General features: G+C 40.0%; 1 protein-coding gene and 1 long non-coding RNA gene across 4 annotated transcripts in view; one reads left to right on the top strand and one right to left on the bottom strand.

The window, feature by feature from the left end:
• Positions 1-20,391, bottom strand: part of LOC144303176 (uncharacterized) — a 39,896-nt gene that overhangs the window by 8,071 nt on the left and 11,434 nt on the right. For both annotated transcript variants that reach the window (XR_013370227.1, XR_013370228.1), the window contains exons 4-5: positions 12,291-12,358; positions 11,437-11,552 (exon numbers count right to left, since the gene is read on the bottom strand). This is a non-coding gene — a long non-coding RNA (uncharacterized LOC144303176). The remainder of the gene's footprint in view (positions 1-11,436; positions 11,553-12,290; positions 12,359-20,391) is intronic.
• Positions 1-20,391, top strand: part of FBN1 (fibrillin 1) — a 222,924-nt gene that overhangs the window by 191,496 nt on the left and 11,037 nt on the right. Inside the window, exons 49-61 of one of the 2 annotated variants that reach the window (XM_077881022.1) lie at positions 2,538-2,663; positions 6,335-6,484; positions 6,859-6,924; positions 7,579-7,695; positions 9,340-9,459; positions 11,297-11,419; positions 12,510-12,641; positions 14,577-14,702; positions 15,258-15,464; positions 17,081-17,206; positions 17,453-17,575; positions 19,556-19,672; positions 19,941-20,069. In XM_077881022.1, coding sequence (XP_077737148.1) covers positions 2,538-2,663; positions 6,335-6,484; positions 6,859-6,924; positions 7,579-7,695; positions 9,340-9,459; positions 11,297-11,419; positions 12,510-12,641; positions 14,577-14,702; positions 15,258-15,464; positions 17,081-17,206; positions 17,453-17,575; positions 19,556-19,672; positions 19,941-20,069 — 1,662 coding nt within the window. Of the gene's footprint in view, positions 1-2,537; positions 2,664-6,334; positions 6,485-6,858; positions 6,925-7,578; positions 7,696-9,339; positions 9,460-11,296; positions 11,420-12,509; positions 12,642-14,576; positions 14,703-15,087; positions 15,201-15,257; positions 15,465-17,080; positions 17,207-17,452; positions 17,576-19,555; positions 19,673-19,940; positions 20,070-20,391 lie in introns of those variants that run through there. The other variant, XM_077881023.1, reaches the window with a different exon arrangement.

Below are 20,391 nucleotides of genomic sequence, written 5' to 3'. Positions count from 1 at the left end.
AAGTTAGTTTTTGTGATGGTGTGATGGTGTCTTCATTTTGGAATACTTTATCAGAAACAAATCCAAGAGCAGAGGGTTTGACTTACGTTCTTACACTCAGACGATGAAACTAGAACATCCAATTCTCATGCTAATAATATCTGATGACACTGTGCATTTGGTTGGTCATATGACCCTGACTCTTTTCCAGTGTGCTTTTATGCAACTTGTAAAAAAATCCTGGATTCCATGTTTTTAAATGCTAATAGGTTGCAACTAAAAATAGCTTCCTGAGTCCAGCTAAAATCTTTAAGTGACCACATTCAAGGTTGAATGAATGTGGCTATATAATTTGTCTATGTTGTTTTGACCTACAGAGCAGTGAAAATGTGTTACTACAAATAAATTCTCAGCAAATTTTATAGTACTGCAATCCTCAATACATATGTCATTAAATTCAATGAAGGACATTAATTGCTAGAACTTCATAAATAACTAGCAGAAAGGATTTTTAAGAAGTCACCTAGTCCTTGCTCCCACATTTAAATAGGCCTGTATCTAATCCAAAGTAAGTAAGAATTTTCTCCACTTTTAATACCATGGAGAAATTTTATTATATATCCAATTTAAATCATAGTCAAGCAATAATATTCTAAGTGCAAACAGTTTATCAAAATTGGGCCTACATGCAAATTATTATAAGTGTAATTTTACTTTTACTAAAGATCAACTTTATTTACTCCATGATTAATGCAAAATTCCCCTAAGATGAACAGAATATAAATGTATAGAAAGAAAAATGACTTCCCAAATACTTAATAATGTGCCCATTCTACCATCCTTGTCCCCATCTTTATGAAGTTGTTGCCTATGGGTTAATTTCTACCATAAGAGAAAGAATCCTAACAACAATGACAAAAACAACAACAAAAAGAAATACTTGAGTATTTTTACAAAAGTTGGCTTTTCTCTTAAGAAAAGATTGGATGTGGGAGTGGAGGGCACATGGGAATGGAGTCATTCATTCAGCAGCAGCAGCTCAGATTCACTAATATACCAAAAGCAATATGACGCAATTGTAAAGGCAACAGAATAACATAACATTATTATGAAGAAATTGGTTTTGCACTGAACAGGAGGATACTCAACTTTGAGTTGCCAATTTTGAGAATACCTACCTATTGTGTGATATTTACAATATTAAGCCAAGATAATGGAATTTCCTAACTTCCCCTTAGATGATCTCATGAGAAGTCATATAATATGAATATGAATTGATGTAAGTAGAGCTCTCTGCACAAATGCAAAAATAAAGAGCCCCATGGTACAAGAGATACATGTTTTGTTGAAAAGAAAAGGGATTTCCATAAAAATAGCATGGCTCAGAATCAAGACTTACCTCTTTTTTCTTTTAATTTTTTATTTATTTATGATAGTCACAGAGAGAGAGAGAGGCAGAGACATAGGCAGAGGGAGAAACAGGCTCCATGCACCAGGAGCCCGACGTGGGATTCGATCCCGGGTCTCCAGGATCGCGCCCTGGGCCAAAGGCAGGCGCTAAACCGCTGCACCACCCAGGGATCCCAAGACTTACCTCTTTTTTACTACAAATTCCTGCTGAAAATCAGGGGTGGATAAGTCTGTTGGAAAGAGTAGCCATACTTTTCCCACACATAGGGTGATCATGCAATTTATTGACCAAACCAAGACAGTTTTAAAGAGGGTACTCTTAATAATGAGGCCACGACAGCAAGTATAAGCTAGGACTCTCCTAGGAAAACTAGGGCATTTAGTTACCAAAGCCATTTACACTTCACTGTAGATCACCTTTAATCAACCCTTCCTCGTGCTAAGGTATATTAATATGCTACAGGAAACATGTCATAATTCTATCAAATTCCTACTATCCATAAGATGAAAGAAAAACTTCAGCCTCTACAAGAAAGACATTTTTGTGTCTTAAGAAAAATTAACCAGCAAATGAGATTTAGGAGCCCCATATTCTGTGATATCTTTAATTTACACTGCACAAGATTCTTTTCATGAATGTTAGTATTCTTGTAAAAGTCATGGTTTTAGGGCTGTAGCACGGGTGTTGGGAAAAGCACTGCAGATGGATGGAGGGGAATACATTTTTGATTCAAAGGCCTAGATCTCTCACTAACTCATTGTCAACACAATTAAAATTTTCAAGATTCTGCTTACTATTCAGTGGTGAAGTTAGACTCTGGAGTTTCTCGTTTCTTGTGTAAGTTTAGGGTGGTAGGAAATTACCCTACCTTTTCTAACTAGCCAGGCAGCTGAAGTCTAGGTAAGAGATGTTTCTCATGGTATCCCTTAAAAGGCACTCGCAGATTCTATTTTTCCATGAATTTTCAAGATTAATTTCCAAAAGGTATCACAGCCTAGAAACCCACTCACAGCAAGATGATACAGAAAAGATCTTAATTACTGGAAGAGTTTTGAAACTCAGTTGCCTTTGGTACTTCTGTACTTTGCACTTGGTATCTAAAGGTGACTCCACTGTGTTTTGACTTTGACACATCTGATTCTTATAGATATTGATGAGTGTGTTGAAGAGCCAGAAATCTGTGCCTTGGGAACATGCAGCAACACAGAAGGCAGCTTCAAATGTCTCTGTCCAGATGGATTCTCCTTGTCCTCCACTGGAAGAAGGTGCCAAGGTAATTGCCTTTGAGGGCTTTTGACTTTCATTACTTTGTGTTTATTTGTTGTGGTTGCAGTTTCTTAAACATGACAAAGCTTTGATTATTTGCAAAAGAGAAGATGGAGAGTTTTCATTGACCCAGAGGTCTAATGATAACCACATGTCAGAAAGGTCATTTTTACTGTTAATATTGAAAACTCATCCATCAAGATATGGTTGCTTGTACAACCACTACCCTAGCACTTAAAGCTCTCTCCCCGCTAAGAACACATTTGCCAATAGGTCAGTTGGGGGATCAGCCATGAGCCACCCAACACTGTAAAGCCTGGGGGAAGTTCAGCTACATGGTCCCTGCCTCTGAAGAGGTAACTTGTACAAAGGTGGGCCAAAATCTAGACTCTCAGTCGGAAAAATGCAGATTAATCCATATACTTTCAGGATATAGCACCCATCCCTTACATCACAAATTTTCTAAGAAAACAGAAAAATAAATTTGAACTGACTGGAACTCTTGCTGGGACATAATCTGTTTTCAGGACTAATACTTGTGAACTTTGAAAAAAAGGAAGCCTGAACTTAAGTATAACACAGTATATTATATCCCAGAAAATGGTTTAGATTTTAGCAAACAATGCGATGGTGTGTGTCTACTCATTTATACATGCTAGTTTAATGAATTTAGAACAAAAAAATCCCACACAAACGCACATTTCTCCCTTCTACCTCAGTGTTTTGTTGTTGCTTGTTTTATTCAGGTTTTTTTCTTGGTTGTTTTGTTTTGCTTCTGTGTTACTAAATAAGAGGTAATGGATATCATTTCAGATTCCAAAAATTGGATTTGGGGGCTCAGCTCTGCCATCTCTATCCTAGGGCAAGTCATTTGATCCTTTGGAAGCTCATTTTCCTCCCTTTAAACAACCATAATAATACTTGCCCAACCAATCATATTGAATATGTAGCAAAGCTTTGTCAGTTTCTGAGTTGCTTGTAGCCTCTTGTTATTCTATTAACTTTTTACCTTCCTTGCAACTGGTCCTTTTGTTACCTAATATTTAGAAGTGTGAAGGGGGAGTTGAGAATTCTCTGGTTGATTTGATCTCGCTGGTGGCTGTAAGAAGCCCACGTGGCTTTCAGGCTTGTGGGTGGGGTGATACTTGACTCAAGCAGATATTCTGTTATGGTACAGACCAGCCAGATAAATTCTAAGTCCTACTCCCTTGTTTTTGTGTGCCTTTGGCTTGGCCCACGTTTGGAAAGAAAGCAGTGAGAAACCAGGTGTGAATCTGCCGATGTGGCAGGCCAGAGGAAACTCATAGGCTATTAATTCAATTTGCACTGGCCTGTCACAGAGCAAGCTAACGCTGCAGGAAGAATCAGCCCAGCTGTGAGCAGCCCTGCCACATGCTCAGCTCCAAGAGGCAGAGCCAGAATTGAGGAATGCAAGCAAGGAAAGTGACTTTTGTAGTTCTGATGAAATTTCAAAGGTCATTAAGGGCTCTTTGCAGATGGACTGGTAAACAGGCATCCTAGTGAGTCCTAGTTAAAGTGTGTGGGCAAGCACAGCTCTCTTCCCCAGTGCAAGGCACCTTTGATTAATAAACCAAATCTAGAGGATCACCACAAGCAAATGTAAATCTCCCACAGGGCACAAAATTTCCAGAAGCCAGGGAATTAAGAGCTGGGTTTTACTTATGACAAATTAGGAGCTCGTGAAATGAGAAAATTCTACAGAACCACAGATGTTTTTGAAAGAAGAATTGTGATAAGACTCAGGTGAACAAATCCTGGCACCTGAAGGCCACAGATGTAAATGGGCCATTCCCCTTACAAACTTCAGTGAAGAAAATTTATCACTTAGGCTCACTGTAAGCTTCATGCGTTTGAGCCTATGTCATGGCTAGATTTTTTCTTCAGGAGGTGGGATGGTAGATTGGTGCTGGGGAGACAAGGCTGGTTTATGGAGCAGGGTCAGTGATGAAAGGAAAAGAGAATGTATCTATATTTAAAAGAAACATAAGCTGGAAAACAACAGACAACTGAATTTTAATATATTGAGACATTTTTGTGAGTAGTCATTAAATTATACCTTAAGACAGTTATAGATATAAATAACACAAAACATTGTGACAATGAACTTGAAGAACAAGGCAAATCAAAAAGTGTTCTTCAAGAAACTATAATCTGTTAAATCTTGAAACTTCTCAGCAAAATAGATATTTGGATGGCAGACGTACCACAGGACAAGGACTGGCTTTTATTGCACTTGTCTTTCAGAAGACAGTTCACTGTGCCTGTTAGGTCCTAGCTATAACAGGTGTGAAAGGAGGGTAAAAACTAGCAAGAAAATGTATCTGGAAGAGTCAGTTGAAGAAGGTGAACAACAGATTCATTGGGGAGGCCAACTGAATTTGACTTACTAGACCCTGGTAAATATGATTCATTGATTGTTATTTTTACTTAATTCACAAAAATGTTTCTTTTGTGATCTTTGACAACTCAGTTATTCTTATATTGTCTCCTTTGTCATGAAATAAAAGCTGTAAAATTGTCTTAGCAGAAATGCATAGATAGCTATAATAATATGTCATAATATGCTACCTAGAGTTGAGAAACAGTGATAGGAGATAGCATACCTGATCATAAAGGGGAATTGTACAAAATGACTATGAAGCATTTCCTTAAAACCTGCAGATTTTAGTCTCTGTGTAGCTAGAGAGGAGTCTGCGAGGCTTTGGATGTCAAATTTGAGAGAAAACACTCCAGGGTTTTGGATGAGCTCACTTTTTAGAGGCACCCAATTTGCTCTATAAGAAATGGAAGAGTCAGTTTCCAAAATTATGTCAAGCACTGTTGGAGAATTTTGTAGCAACTAGATCCCATCTTCCGTATTGGAGTCACCAAAAAATAACCGATATTAAAGAAATACATTCTTTGAGAGATTATCCTGCCTCTTATTCACCCATCTCCCTTCCTCCTCTTTACCTTTTCTCTGTTGAGCTAAATAACCTTCTGTATCTTGTGTGTGTGTGCATGTGCACATGCGTATAAAATCTGCAGAAAGCCCCACGTGCATTTTGTGGACAACAATTACATCAGTAGCTGCTTCAGCGAATGGCCATTATTGTCATATTTTTGCCAGTCCACAAAACTGCCACGTCTTTATTTACCCAATGCCTGGAATCAGGGGTTTTGTTTTGGTTTCAGGGCTTAAGGGACACAAAATAAATAACATAGTGTGATAGCACAGTAAGTACCAGAACTGGGAGGTCTACCTCAACCTAGTATGCCTGCTACATGCTATCCAAAACACAAACACAGCTGTCAATGCAGGGGTCTTGTGAATGGTTCTACTTCTGAATGTCTCCACCCTGAAGTCACTGATGATGTCAGGTTTGAAATGTGATAGTGTTGGATTTTGTTATTCATATCAGGTTATTTTGGAAAATTGGCTAAAATGAGAAATAACATGAAAGCCACACAGATGTATTCATTAGATCTTACTATAAAAGTTATCTCTGACTTTAAAAATCTGAGCTGAGTTACTGTCATGATGACTTATGTTATGGAGTCATCCTATTGTAATGAAAAGGAAACACATTTAACAGGACAGACTGTTTCTTTCTTACTGTTACACAGTAATGATGTAGTAAGAAAGCATCTAAAGGGTCTCCTGGATTTATACTGCAGATCTGCGAATGAGCTACTGCTATGCCAAGTTTGAAGGAGGAAAATGTTCATCACCCAAATCCAGAAATCACTCCAAGCAGGAATGCTGTTGTGCCTTGAAGGGAGAAGGTTGGGGTGATCCCTGTGAGCTGTGCCCCACCGAACCTGATGGTATGTCCACCATCTGCCTTTCTCTTTGGGCTAGTCATAGGGCAGACTGGCCATGGAATAAGAATCGTATGTAGACCTTCAGGAAAAATAAGACAATTTCATTTTAAGTCTACCTAAAATATTAATAAGATAATTTTAACTCATGAGCTGGGTAGTTGTTTTCTTCTGAAGTGTGCTGTTAACCATGGCTGTCCAAGTAGTAGGCATACCAGCACTGGGAGACTTGTTCACTGTCCCTGGTATCTGGGCTTGTCTCATTCATTGTTTCATGATACATGCAGCATGTAGCCATCTGGCCACCACACGCTGTGTGGGAAGCACCCTAGCCAGTTGCCATTGGTGTATCTATTAACAAGTGTTCATCTCTGCCACAGAGGCTTTCCGCCAGATCTGTCCCTATGGAAGTGGCATCATTGTGGGGCCTGATGATTCAGCAGTTGGTAAGTGGACTCCATAAGATTCTCAGCATTTCTTTATATTCTTAACCAGCCTCTTCCCCTGCCTTTTCTCCAGCTGTTCTTTTTTTTTTTTTTTTTTTTTTAAGATTTATTTGAGAGAGAGAGAGAGCAAGCATGAGCAGGGGGAGGGGCAGAGAGACAGAGAAAATCCTAAGCAGATTCCCCACTGAGAGTAGAGCCCAGTGTGCGCTCCATCTCACGACCCTGAGATCATGACCTGAGCCAAAATCAAGAGTTGGACAGTTAACCACCTGAGTCACCTCCAGGTGCCCCTCCAGCTGTTCTTATTTCTCCACATTCATCTTGGAAAATAACGCCCTATTTTTCATTTGGACACCAATTATATTATTTGTATTGTATGGTAATATTGTATTGTAATATTAGATATCTCATTGATTAGATGCTGAAATGGTCATAGTTTACCTTTTTGTTTAAAAAAAAGGTACCTTGTGGGATCCCTGGGTGGCTCAGTGGTTGAGCATCTGCCTTTGGCTCAGGGCGTGATCCCAGATTTCTGGGATCAAGTTCTGCATCAGGCTCCTTGCATGGAGCCTGCTTCTCCTCCTGTGTCTCTCATGAATTAAAAAAGAAAAAAATACGTTGTTATTCACTATTTTTTTTTCTCCTTTGTGTAAGATATGGATGAGTGCAAAGAACCTGATGTCTGTAAACATGGGCAGTGCATCAATACAGATGGCTCATACCGCTGCGAGTGTCCCTTTGGTTACATTCTGGAAGGGAATGAATGTGTAGGTAAGTAATAGATCAGTTTCTTCCATAGGGATTTTACAAATTAGAAATTAGGCTCTAGAGCATTCACACTAGGAAGTGTAAGTACCAAGATTGGGACAGAAGTAAGTTTTGTCCATTCGTTCATGCATTATTTATCTGCAGTAGTAGTTGAGTTCCCTGTGTCCTAGGCTCTGTGGCTACAGCAGTGACCCACGCCAACATGTTTCTTCCTTGCATGGACCTTACAGTCTAATGAGGAAGACACCATAGACATATCTGAAGTCATTGTGGAAAGAAAAACTATCATATATTTTTTTAATTTTTTAAAAGATAAATGGTCATAACCTTATTCTCTCAATATATAAAACATTTATCCAGATTTTATTACATTCAGTAATGTGAAAGCTATGTACACAATATAAACTCCTCTTGTTTTTGCTCTTTTTAAAATTTCAAAGAATGGCTATGTCTGACCTTTGACCTCTTGATCCATAATAATTCAAAATTGAATCCAAGTATTATGTTTATTCCTCTAAAATTTCACCCACAGCTATGACCATGAAGCATAAGCAAGTTCCTTAGTTTTTCTAGGCCTTAGAATGTCATATTATGCAAATAGACTTATTCGTAATTACCCTGCAGCTCTAAAAATCAGTGATACTGTGATGTTTATTGACTTAAAAGAGATGCAATATTCTGGACAGTGAAATGCAATTTCATAGCAGAATAAAAGCAAAATTGTTAATGTTTTCTCTCTGGAATCTTCAGTTAGTGCCTCTATGTGCATGTTAAATGAGCCTTTTCATGCAGTCTGTCTACAACAGCCTCTTGCCTTCACTTTTTGACTCAGAACCCACCAGAAGATATAACCCTGATCATAGTCCATTACTATTCCATGTCCTAGAGAACTAAGATAACTATTATTTCCCCAAAATTTCCCTTTCCCAAAGGAAGATACTCTCCCCAAGTGATTTGTCAGAAGAACAGTCAGTATATTCTAGGTGGATGGGTTGGGAGGTATATATATTTTTTAGACCTCTTTGGTAAAACTTGTCCTCTCTCCATGGTTGTTTACAGAGATCATACCCTAAACATATTTCTTTCTAGTTTTTCTTCTGCCTGATGTAAACCATCTGGTTTCAACAGAATCAACAAAAATCTTCTTGAATCTTGATTTTATCCAGTGTATTAATTTTGCTTAACCTCTAGTCTCTTGTTTTGTGTAAGCTTAGTCTTCTATTTTATGTCTGGCAAAGATCCATCATGTTTAAAGCTTCTTGGAGAATGATGTAATGTAAGGCCAGACTGGAGATGTATTTCTAGCTTTATGTAAGTGAAAACTTTTGACTTGTGAGAGAAGCCTTGTTTTAACCCTTGAAGCATCTATTCCTGGTAGATTTATTACAGGACCCTGGAAAAGCTCATGGAGAAGAACACTGAGAGGTGGAAGCCCAGATATTTTAGTGCCACTGCCACTTAGCAGGTCAAAATTCATAGCTATCAATCTGTGGAGTTAAGACACATGTACTCCTTTCTTGCGAAGGCAGAATGAAGATAAAACAAGATGCCACTGATCAAAGTGCTCCCATAGAGTGAGAGGTACTATTTGACTCCAAGTCCATTTTTTTCTTAGTTCATAATGTCTTGAATACTTCTTGCTTGCAGATACTGATGAATGTTCTGTGGGCAATCCTTGTGGAAATGGAACCTGCAAGAATGTGATTGGAGGTTTTGAATGTACCTGTGAGGAGGGATTTGAGCCTGGTCCAATGATGACTTGTGAAGGTAAGCCTCTTTGCAGAATAGTTGGTTACATGTTCTGGTCCTGTCTTATTAAAGGACCTGATATTAAATACCACTCAGTGTGTATAGAAGAAAGAACATCTAGGCCTAATGGGCCATACCCTTATTCTCCTGAAAAAGGTGGAAGTGGTTCGTGGCACAAATTACGCTGCGTAATATGCAGAGTTCTTTTTGCTGTCTCCCTACTGCAAGTATTTGGATAGAACTCCTGTCTTGTTTGCTACCTTCCTTCTTATTTTCCATTTTCCCCTTCTTTTTCTTTCTTCATCTCCCATGTTCCCTCACTTTTTCCTTTCTACTTACAGAAACATCTGACATAACTACTAACATCCTATAGCCATCTGGGGACAATTACAGCAAAAGAGTTGCCTATGCTCTGTAAGCATCTATCAGTATGCCTAGTGAGCTAGATGTATGGAGAGAAGGGAAGGAGAGGGAGTGTCTAGAACAGTGGGTCTCAAAGGGTGGTCCCTGGATCAGCCACATCAGTATCACCTGGGAACTTGTTAGAGATACTGATTTTCAGGCCTCATCCCAGACATCCTGAATGAGAAACTTGAGTGGAGCCTAGTAGCCCTCCAGGTAATTTTGATACACTCTCAAGTCCAGACCACTGGTCACAAAAGAGAATGAAAGGGAGGTGAAAGTGAAGGATAAAAATGGACGTATCTATCTATCTAACTATAGAATGGACATCTATATCTATATATAATGGACATATATATCAACATATATATATATATACACACACACACCAATATATAATAGATACATCTTTAATGAAAAGAGAGTTTTTTATTAGAGATATGTCCTATCAATACCCATTGTCCTAGCTGTTGCTGAATTTTTAAAGGCTATGACTAAATATAATTTAGGGTCTCGGGCAGCCCCGGTGGCTCAGCAGTTTAGCGCCACCTTCAGTCCAGGGCATGATCCTGGAGACCTGGAATCAAGTCCCACGTCAGGCTCCCTGCATGGAGCCTGCTTCTCCCTTTGCCTGTGTCTCTGCCTCTCTCTCTGTGTGTGTCTCTCATGAATAAATAAAATCTTTAAAAAAAAAAAAAAAGCCAGGGTTTCACTGATGTTCTCAGTCAGCATCATTGGACTTAGAAACATGATAATCAAGATGGTCTGTTTTAACCCTGCTTTTCCAAAATGTATTTGGATGCTTCCAAACTATGAAATCTGTAGAAATCACTTTTATCTATTAACAGCAAAGTCATGGCTATTTAAGGTCACGACTTGGACATCAGTATAAACTTTCCATAAGTATAAAATTATTCAGAACACCATTTGCTTGGGCACAAGAATCACTGTTATTTTACAGGACCCTCTTTTATATGGGGAAGGGGAGCTGCTTAACAGTATTGGGTGGGTCTGCTTCTGTTCTGATTGTAATTGACTTCGCAATTGTTTTGACTAAATGGGGGTAAAACTGACTCCCACCCTATGTGACTTCAGGGAATGGCAAGTGATCAACTTGAGACTTCAAAGCCAGAATTTCAGAAAGGCTCCCTATATGTAGGGTGGTCTATAATTTCTCATCCATCTAGATAACGTTAATAATACTTATACCAGGACAATAAGCCAGAACTGGGACTATGCTAGGAGAACTATGCTAGGAGAACCAGGACACCTGATCATTTTCCCTATACCAATTATAAAAAAGCCAACTCATTTTATGATTCTTTGGAAACCAGTGATTGCTTGGTATATCCATATTGATGACAATGAAGCATTTCAACTTTTGATTAAAATAGGTTTTTTTTTTTTGGTTGATGCCCATGATACATTATTTTCCATGCTCCTTCTGCTGCAGATATAAACGAATGTGCTCAGAATCCTCTGCTCTGTGCTTTCCGGTGTGTAAACACTTATGGGTCATATGAATGCAAATGTCCCGCTGGATATGTTCTGAGAGAAGACAGAAGGATGTGCAAAGGTGAGACATCATTTTACCTGGGGGGCTCTCACTCTACCATGGGAAATGTCTCTCCAAAGCTTCTATTAGTAGAGAAAGACTGGGGATCAGGGAACTCTTCCATAGTCCATGGACAATATGGGATCATCATTGCCTATAGTATGATAATAATAAATTAGTTAAATAATATTTTTTTAAAAAAATCTCCATCACTGAGGATGTTATATTCCAAGAATAGGGATAGCATATGGAATCCACGTTAGTTAAATAATTTCCATTTAGTAAGTAAATGCTTACTGAATGCCTGCAATTACGTGGTTCTGGACTAGGTTCTGCTACACAAAATTATATAAATCATGGGCTCCCGAAAGAGCACTGATTTGCTCCTCCAAGGTCTTAAATGAGCAGCTACTTGTTCTCTTCAGATGACTTGAATAGGATTTTTATTGAAGGTGAACAGATTTCCTAAGAGCTCTACATCACATGCAGGATAAGTCCAAATTTTCCAGCTCAGACCATGTAAAGGAGAAAGATAAAGAGAGGGAAATGCAGTAGGGCAACAAGGAAAGAAGACCTGTGCACGCCAGAAAAAAGGAAATGAGAAAAGGAAGAACCAGGAGAGAATATGATATACATGAATGTTTGTCTTTTCCTCAAAGTATTAAAACCAAAGTTTGCATTATATAATAATTATTCTAATCATATTAATAATAATAAAATCAGATATATTAATATTACATAAAATTTCATATATTACTATAATGATTATAATGGAATTTGTGGTTAATTATACCATATTGTAAGTATAATGCTGTTATAATTATTATGAAAGTTTTATAGGAGGCCCTTTTAGTTGAATTCATCAAAAAGAATTAACAGCCATGCTACCTACCTTTGAAGAGGTTGTCAGGGAATAATTTCTTCATCAAGTTCAAAGGTGGTTAGAAGACTCCTTCCCATCTTAGGAGGCCAGCACCCACAGTACAAAAGGAAACAGGTTCACATGGAAATAAGTGTAAATCAAAACTGATGACTTGATACCATCTCATGCTTAAAACACAGGAAATTAATGCAGCTGCTTTTATAATTCGCGGTTGTGTGTTCTCTCCAGATGAGGATGAGTGTGAAGAGGGCAAACACGACTGTGCTGAGAAGCAGATGGAGTGCAAGAACCTCATTGGCACATACATCTGCATCTGTGGACCTGGCTATCAGCGGAGACCTGATGGAGAGGGCTGCGTAGGTAAGGGACTCCTGGCCCCAGGAGCTTCAAGTAAGTCAGAAGTAACAAGTGACAAAAGGAACCTAGATTCTGAGTCCCTGTGGGCAATGTGTTCTTCTTGGCCAGAGCCATCTTCCCTCTCTACTTCACTCATGCCACCATTTCCCTTAGAGAGCCCCTTGCCTCTTGATTACCTCTGAGTTCCACGAGCACTGTTACTCTCTCCCTGCCTCTGTTCTCAGCCCATTTCACTGCCAGGATTTGGCAGCAGGTGTCTCCTCTATTTCTTTCCTTTACTTCCTAAACTTTCTGTTGTTTCAGGGTAAGTTCTCTTCACCATACTGGAATGTCTTTCTATTGACCCAACTTTGCTGTTCACACTCTGACACTCTGTTCGCACAGAGGCCAGGTCCCTCTGAACCAGAAATAGCACTAAACTAAGGGGATCTTCCTCCAGAGAGTCTCTTCTTGTCTAGAGTAGGGCCCAGGCACTGGCATTTCTTAAAGCCTCCTTGGTGATTGTACTGTGAAGCCTCCATTGAAAATCACAGCTCCAGACCCTGGGTTGGCAAACTACAGCCCAGGGGTCAGATCCAGCCTGTTAGCCTGCTGCCTATGTTTGTAAATAATGTCATATTGCAGCGGAGCTGTAACCATCCACTTATACATCGTCCATGGCACTCTCATGCCACAATGGCAGAGCAGAATAGAGTGAAGGCAACAGAGACCTATGGCCTGCAAAACTTAAAACAGTTACAATATATAATAAAGTAATACTGTAATATCACTACAATTTAGAGTAAAAATTTCCTAACCTCTGGTTTAGATAGTCCATACAGGTGAAAATTACCAGAAAGTTCCCATATGCTTCCTGTTGATTTTTAATGATCAGTGACACCAGAAAAATAAATCTTATGCTATCAGCCAAGAAGCTTAAGAATCTCATTGCTGCCTAACCCTGTAAGATACAGAATTAAACAGTAATTGAAGAACAGACTTTAAAAGCACAGAAAAAGTGTTTGGACACTAGCTCTTCCAGGTTCAGTGGTTCTCAGCCCCAGTTGCACACTGGAATCACTTGGAGAACTCAGGTCCCGCCCTAGACATTCTGATTTAATTGATCAGGGGATAGCATGGGATGGGGATTTTTAGCCTATTTCAACAGCACTGTAGCTGTCATCTCCCAAGTCTGCCTCTCATAATGAGATCCCTGCCTCGGGGGTTCAGAACTATTCTACATGGCATGTACCTAAGCAAGTCTATTTATAATCTTTCTAAAAAATCATCAGATCATTCTAAGAACCTCCAGTTTGTTTTAATGCTTTTTTTTTTAAAGCTGGGAGACTGGACTGTTTCTCAGTAATATTGTTGAAATATTACAATAAACCTAATCTATGTTGAATTGGAAGAATATGTTAGACAAACTCTCAGGTCAGAACTGACCAATCACAGACTTATTCTGATGAAGTATAATATTCCTGTAACACAGGATCTTTTTTTTTCCTCCTTCACTTGAAATAATCCTTTGGGAATCTTTTATATGAACAGATACTGAAAATCTTTAATTTTTATTAAGTGAAAAACTGTACATAAAATGCTGCCATCTACATTTAAGTGTATCAGCGTGCCATCAAATATGTTTTTAAAGGACAGAGGAACACAAGTACACAGATACATGCACATATATATTTGCTTGTATATGCGAAATCCATTTCTAGAAGGATACGTAAGAAACCGGCAGTGGCCTGGTTGCCTCCCAGGAAGGGAGTTTGGTGGCTAAGGAAGCGGGAAGGAAGGGATACTTTTGCTGAATATTCTATTATACCTTTTGAATTGGGAACCACTTTCAGAGGTTATCTCTTCACAAACTAAATTGGAAAAAAGAAAGACTCCATCCTTTGTGCAAAGGGGTAAGATGACTGCTCTTGTTCTTGCTCTTTCCATTAAACCCCACAGATGAGAATGAGTGTCAGACTAAGCCGGGGATCTGTGAGAATGGGCGCTGCCTCAACACGCGGGGGAGCTACACTTGTGAATGCAGTGACGGCTTCACCCCCAGCCCTGCCCAGGATGAGTGCCTTGGTAAGTACAGACAACAGGATGCTTTCACAACCCAACCTTCGCGCTGGGATGCTTGTCGCCCAGATCTCTGATCTGAAAGAATAGACATTGTGAAAATTTGAGAAGGGTTCATATTTTGGAAATGACTTAATGACCGTGATGGCCCATGGGGCTTAGCACCACCCTGCAGCTAAATTCTTCCTTTGCTAATTGTATCAATGAATCACTTGTTTGGAATTTCTTTCTCCCTGCCTTTTTAAGCTTTAGGTGCTCAGGATCAGTTTCCATGTGTTTTTCTGCTCCTCTTTTTTTCAATAGCATGACCACTCCTCCATATTTCTGGGAGCAGAGAGAGTTGTAAACTTGCATAGGCCACTGACTGAATTTCTTGTCTTGTTTCCTTCAGACGTCATCCTTTCTCTCTTACTGCTGTTTCCAGCTTTCCCTTCTCGCTTCTTCTCACCCAGGGTAAAGTGTTACATCCTTTTTGGGTTTTATATTTAACCAAATTCTTAGTACCTTGTTATGCTCTTAAAATTCCCTAAAATCCTCTTTGCAATATAATGTCCCTTCCAGACAACCGGGAAGGGTACTGCTTCACGGAGGTGCTCCAAAACATGTGTCAGATCGGCTCAAGCAACAGGAACCCTGTCACCAAGTCTGAATGCTGCTGTGATGGAGGGAGAGGCTGGGGCCCCCACTGTGAGATCTGTCCTTTCCAGGGCACTGTGGCCTTCAAAAAACTCTGCCCCCATGGCCGCGGATTTATGACCAACGGAGCAGGTATTTCCTTTCGTTCTGATTGAAGTGAAGCAGGTAATTCACTTATGATCCAAAAATACTTGCAGGGAATCTGCTTGTTTTATGGAAAACAGTTGAGAATGTGGAATCTACAGTATAGGCTTAGGCTGAATTGCATGGTTTTCATCAACCAAAACTCTTTATTTATAGTATTTTAGGTGTTCAAGGTCAGCTTGCCAAAGTTGTGCTTGGGTCCCTGCCTCTGCATCACAAGGAATCCCTGACTTTTTAAACAGAAGTTTGTTATAAGTCAGTTATTGGTTACTCAGAATGTAATTTTTTTAGATAAACTTTGGAATAAATGATCACTAAATTCCTAGACTAGTCCACCAGTATGCATTTTAACTCATAAAATTGGCTGGAATATGCTGCATGAAAGAAATATAAACAATGCTGATATACTGGCAATTAAAACACAACTGCCTCTGGAAAAGTGCCAGCTGCTTTCACCTGGTAGACATGGAGGAGGCTGTCAGGGTGTGTGAGGTAGCTCTGGAGAAGACTCCCAGGCCTGTGGTTCTTACCAGTAAACTGCACTTGTTTCCAGTCTCCTAAAATGAACAGAGAGAGAGACTTCTCGAGCTCCATGGGAAGGAACTGGAAGTGAGAGGGGAGAAAGGAGAGAAAGCAGGATTTGTGTTGATGTTAGAAAGACGTGGCTAAAGGTAGAATAACAGAACTGGATGTGGAAAGACACAGAGCTGGATTAGACGGGGTGACCAAAAGCAATTTATGTCTCTTCCAAAGATGTGAAAATGAGATGGTGGATGAGACCTGCTTCTCGAGACCAGGGAGGGCAGGCAAAATTACATTTCAGGGTAAATTGGAAGAGTTAGGATAAATAACATTTGTTGGTATAATATGGTTGTTTGGCAATCGAAGGCTATGAAGTCATTTGGCATTGGTGCCCCAGCAAGCAGTAGGGAGCTAGATGGGTCACGATGTGAAAGGACAGTGGCTTTAGTGCTCAACAGTGCATATTGACCAGATCTTTCTCCCTGGGGTTGAACTGTGAATAAGGGTCTCTCTTCCTTATCAGGCTGTGAAAATTCAGCCCAGAGATCCAGCCCGGAGTCCTAGTGCTTCCCTCACCAAAGGAAGTTTGGTCCCATTTCCTCAGTAGTATGCAATTTGATATTTTTCAGGATTAACTTTACAGCAAAAAGAATGGAAGGAAACCTCCCTCCTTATCTTGGACATATAATATTAGAAAAAAAATGGCATTTTCTTGTCAAACGAGTCTACTGCTATGATCCATTTATGAGAGGTCAGCAGGAGGCAAGGTTGATGGCATAAGATAGAGCAAGGAGCCGGATATGCCTGGAAGAGACAGATGTCTGGGGACCCAGAAGGGAAAATTACAACTATAGAAAACTGATTATTTTTAAAGTGTTCCCCTAGCCTGATTAGTTATTATACTATCATCCAGTGCAGTTATTCATTTATTACCATTACAGATGAAATTTACACTGTCATCCCTTTGGTTTCATTTCTCAGGTCCATGAGATGTTAACACAGTTTATTAGTATTTATAGTGAGGTCACCCCCTGCATACATGTTTCATAATGTCTTTATTTTAACTTCTGTTACATTAACAGATATTGATGAATGCAAGGTTATTCATGATGTTTGTCGAAATGGGGAGTGTGTCAACGACAGAGGATCCTATCATTGCCTATGTAAAAATGGCTACACTCCAGATATAACTGGAACTTCCTGTGTAGGTAAGTGCTCTGCCTTTGATGTTTGGGTTTATTCTGAGGGGAAATTGTATATTATGGGAAAAAAATATAAAGTCCTCAAACTGAACATCTTAAAAGGCCCTGTAATTTCATAGGAAAACATAAGACAGTGATTGCAGACAACACAGAGTTTTTTTTCTTTCCTCAAAGCTGAAATTCTCTGTTAGACCCGATGGGTACTGAGCATCATTATAGATGGACAATCACACTGTATCGTTTTGATCATAGATCTGAATGAGTGCAACCAGGCCCCCAAACCCTGCAATTTTATCTGCAAAAACACAGAAGGGAGTTTCCAGTGTTCCTGCCCGAAAGGCTACATCCTGCAGGAGGATGGAAGGAGCTGCAAAGGTAAAGTGAAATTTGCCTGTACCCTCTCACCTGTCTCCTGAGCATGTTTTTGCGTTCCTTGTACATTTGAAGAATCCAGAGGCAAGCTCGCCACAGGCAAGAGGTGCTTCCCTGGGGTTAGTACCTCCCTGGAATCTCCCTGCCACCCTTCTCCTAGGCTGGATGGATGGAGGCTGAGGCCAGGAAGATTGGGGTTGGGGGAACAGTGGCAGCCTCCATCCTCATGACCCACCCCTTGGGTATCCATGGGGGCTTCCCATGATGGTCTCAGAGTGGGGCCAGGGGTCTAAGGCTCAGGTGGAGCAGATTCCTAATATATTACTTCCTTTCTGCTTTCCATTATTCTATTTATGTAGTTAATCAATTCAGCAGCTACAGAGCCCAGGTCTCTGGTATTGTCCTCAGATTAATTACTGCCTAAAAGACATTGTGCCCAATTAAGTAAACCCTTTGTCTAGGTTTTTGTTCTGTGAAAGAGGGCCACTCTTGCCCTCCATGATCTTATGTGAGCCATAAGTATCACAAAGAATTAAGCAGCAGCAGAACTCTATGCAGAAATCAGTCCCTCCTCAACTAGAAGTTATCTTTTGCAAAATTCTGTTGGTGTAAATTTACTCCTAGAAACATCTTCTCAACAGTAAGAGCTTCACATATTGACTGAAGAGCACAAGACTATCAGACTTAAGGGTAACTTTGAAAATGAGGGGTTTGGAGAAGGAAAGGTAGACCAGATCTCAGAACAAATGTTGGAGCGTTTCTGCCATGAAGGGTTGTCAGAGTAAAAGGAAAGTAAGAAAAGTTAAGTGATGGGGCAGAGTGAAAGTGGAGAGCAGAGGGAAGTAGGACCCTCAGCTCCATTCTTGTGTCTGCTGGAAAAAGAGAGTTAAGAGACCTGTAACACAGGATGACACGATGAACAATGTCTGAGGTTTTCCTATGCAGCACAAATCTTATATAATCCTGTAATTTGGGGAGAGGAAGTCGAGAGACCTACTTAAAAATTCTGACTATCTTGGGGATCCCTGGGTGGCGCAGCGGTTTAGCGCGGCATGGAGCCTGCTTCTCCCTCTGCCTGTGTCTCTGCCTCTCTCTCTCTCTCTCTCTCTCTCTCTCTGTTGTCTCTCATGAATAAATAAATAAAATCTTTTAAAAAATCTATCTTAATAAAGTTGTTTATACCCTTGTTCTTCTTACACATAGAACTTAATCTCCATCTGTGCATCACAGTGAGCTCTGGGCAGTGTGAGGCTATAACTCAGAGCCATAAACTTACTCATGTAAATAGAGAACCAAATTAAAGAGAAAATATCTCTCAGTGTATATATTATCTATGCCAAGCAAAACAAATTTACAGTCTTTTTCCAGCCTGTGGGGAGAAAATCCTCAGAAAGGTCTAGCAATTAATAGATGAAAAATGGAAATTAAATATATAGAGGTAACATTGTTTTTTCACAATGTATCAAACACACCAGCAATGCTGTGTTTATGGGTTCCAGAGTGAGCAGAGAAGCAACACGATTCCTACAGATCCCCTCAAAACATAAGGCCCTTCCTCCTGCTGTTCTCATGACATTTAGATTCTTCCACATACTTGGCATGTTGGACTGAAGATCAAACCCAGTGGTACAGATACATGTACTATGAAAACTGACAGGAAAGAGGCTCAAAGGATGCCCAGGGGAGATGTGGGACCAGCACTTCCCCCATGAGAGCCGGGTAGGATCCAGATAAGAGGAGACAAGGGGAAACAAGATGTTCCTGGAGGTGAGAACAGCAGCAAGTGCCACTGTTCTCAACATGTTGTAGTTAGAAAACAGGGAAAGAAATCACTGAGCTGTCTCTCTCACCTGTGTGTCTCTTCTGGCCAGGGTTGAGACATACAAGTCAGAAACTCAGAACTACTTCCTAGGGCACTGGATAGGTACCTGTGCTAGCAGTTCAACTCTAATACTCATATTACTTTTTTTTTTTTTTTAATAGATCTTGATGAATGTGCCACTAAACAGCACAACTGCCAGTTCCTGTGTGTTAACACCATTGGCAGCTTCACTTGTAAATGTCCTCCCGGATTTACACAACACCATACTGCCTGCATTGGTAAGTGGGAGAGAAGAAAACTCGAGAGGAAAGGTAGCTACTCCTTTAAGGAATCATTCTCTGGTTCCTCTGCTGTTGGAAGAAGATGATAAAGGAGTCAAAAAAGAAGATGTGTGTGTGTGTGTGTATGCCTGCACGCACCTGTACGTGAAAAGTTACTGGCCTTATTTGACCTTTTTCTGAGTGAATCGTCCCTCTCTCTTCCCTTTCAACAACAGAAAGAGAGCTTCAGTGAACTTTAATTCTCTTCCCTCATTGCTTCTTATAGATAACAATGAATGCACTTCTGACATCAACTTGTGTGGGTCTAAGGGTATTTGCCAGAATACTCCAGGGAGCTTCACCTGTGAATGCCAGCGGGGATTCTCACTTGATCAGAGTGGTGCCAGCTGTGAAGGTGGGTAGGATCCTCAGCCAGATGCAGCTGCTAAGTCCCAGTGGAGGTAGTCTGTGACGTTCAGAACCTTCATCATCATCCTCTAAGAGATACCAGAACTGAGCAGAGGGAGAACACCCAACTGAAGATGGGAAATATTTCATGGGGTTGGCACAGGTGTCCTATCTTAGAGACCCATCTTTTGTCTCATGCTTGATCATCTCTATAACATGTGCCTTTCCTCAACTTATCAAGGCCTTTTCTACTCCATTAGTAATGTAATATAATAGGGCATGAATTAGTCCAGAAAAATAGCTAGGTTCCTGAATTTGATTCATTAATA

The sequence above is a fragment of the Canis aureus genome, chromosome 32 (genome assembly GCF_053574225.1).
Source record: "Canis aureus isolate CA01 chromosome 32, VMU_Caureus_v.1.0, whole genome shotgun sequence".
Taxonomy (NCBI): domain Eukaryota; kingdom Metazoa; phylum Chordata; class Mammalia; order Carnivora; family Canidae; genus Canis; species Canis aureus.
Note: the sequence above shows the minus strand (reverse complement) of the source record. Positions and strands in the feature narration are given on the sequence as shown.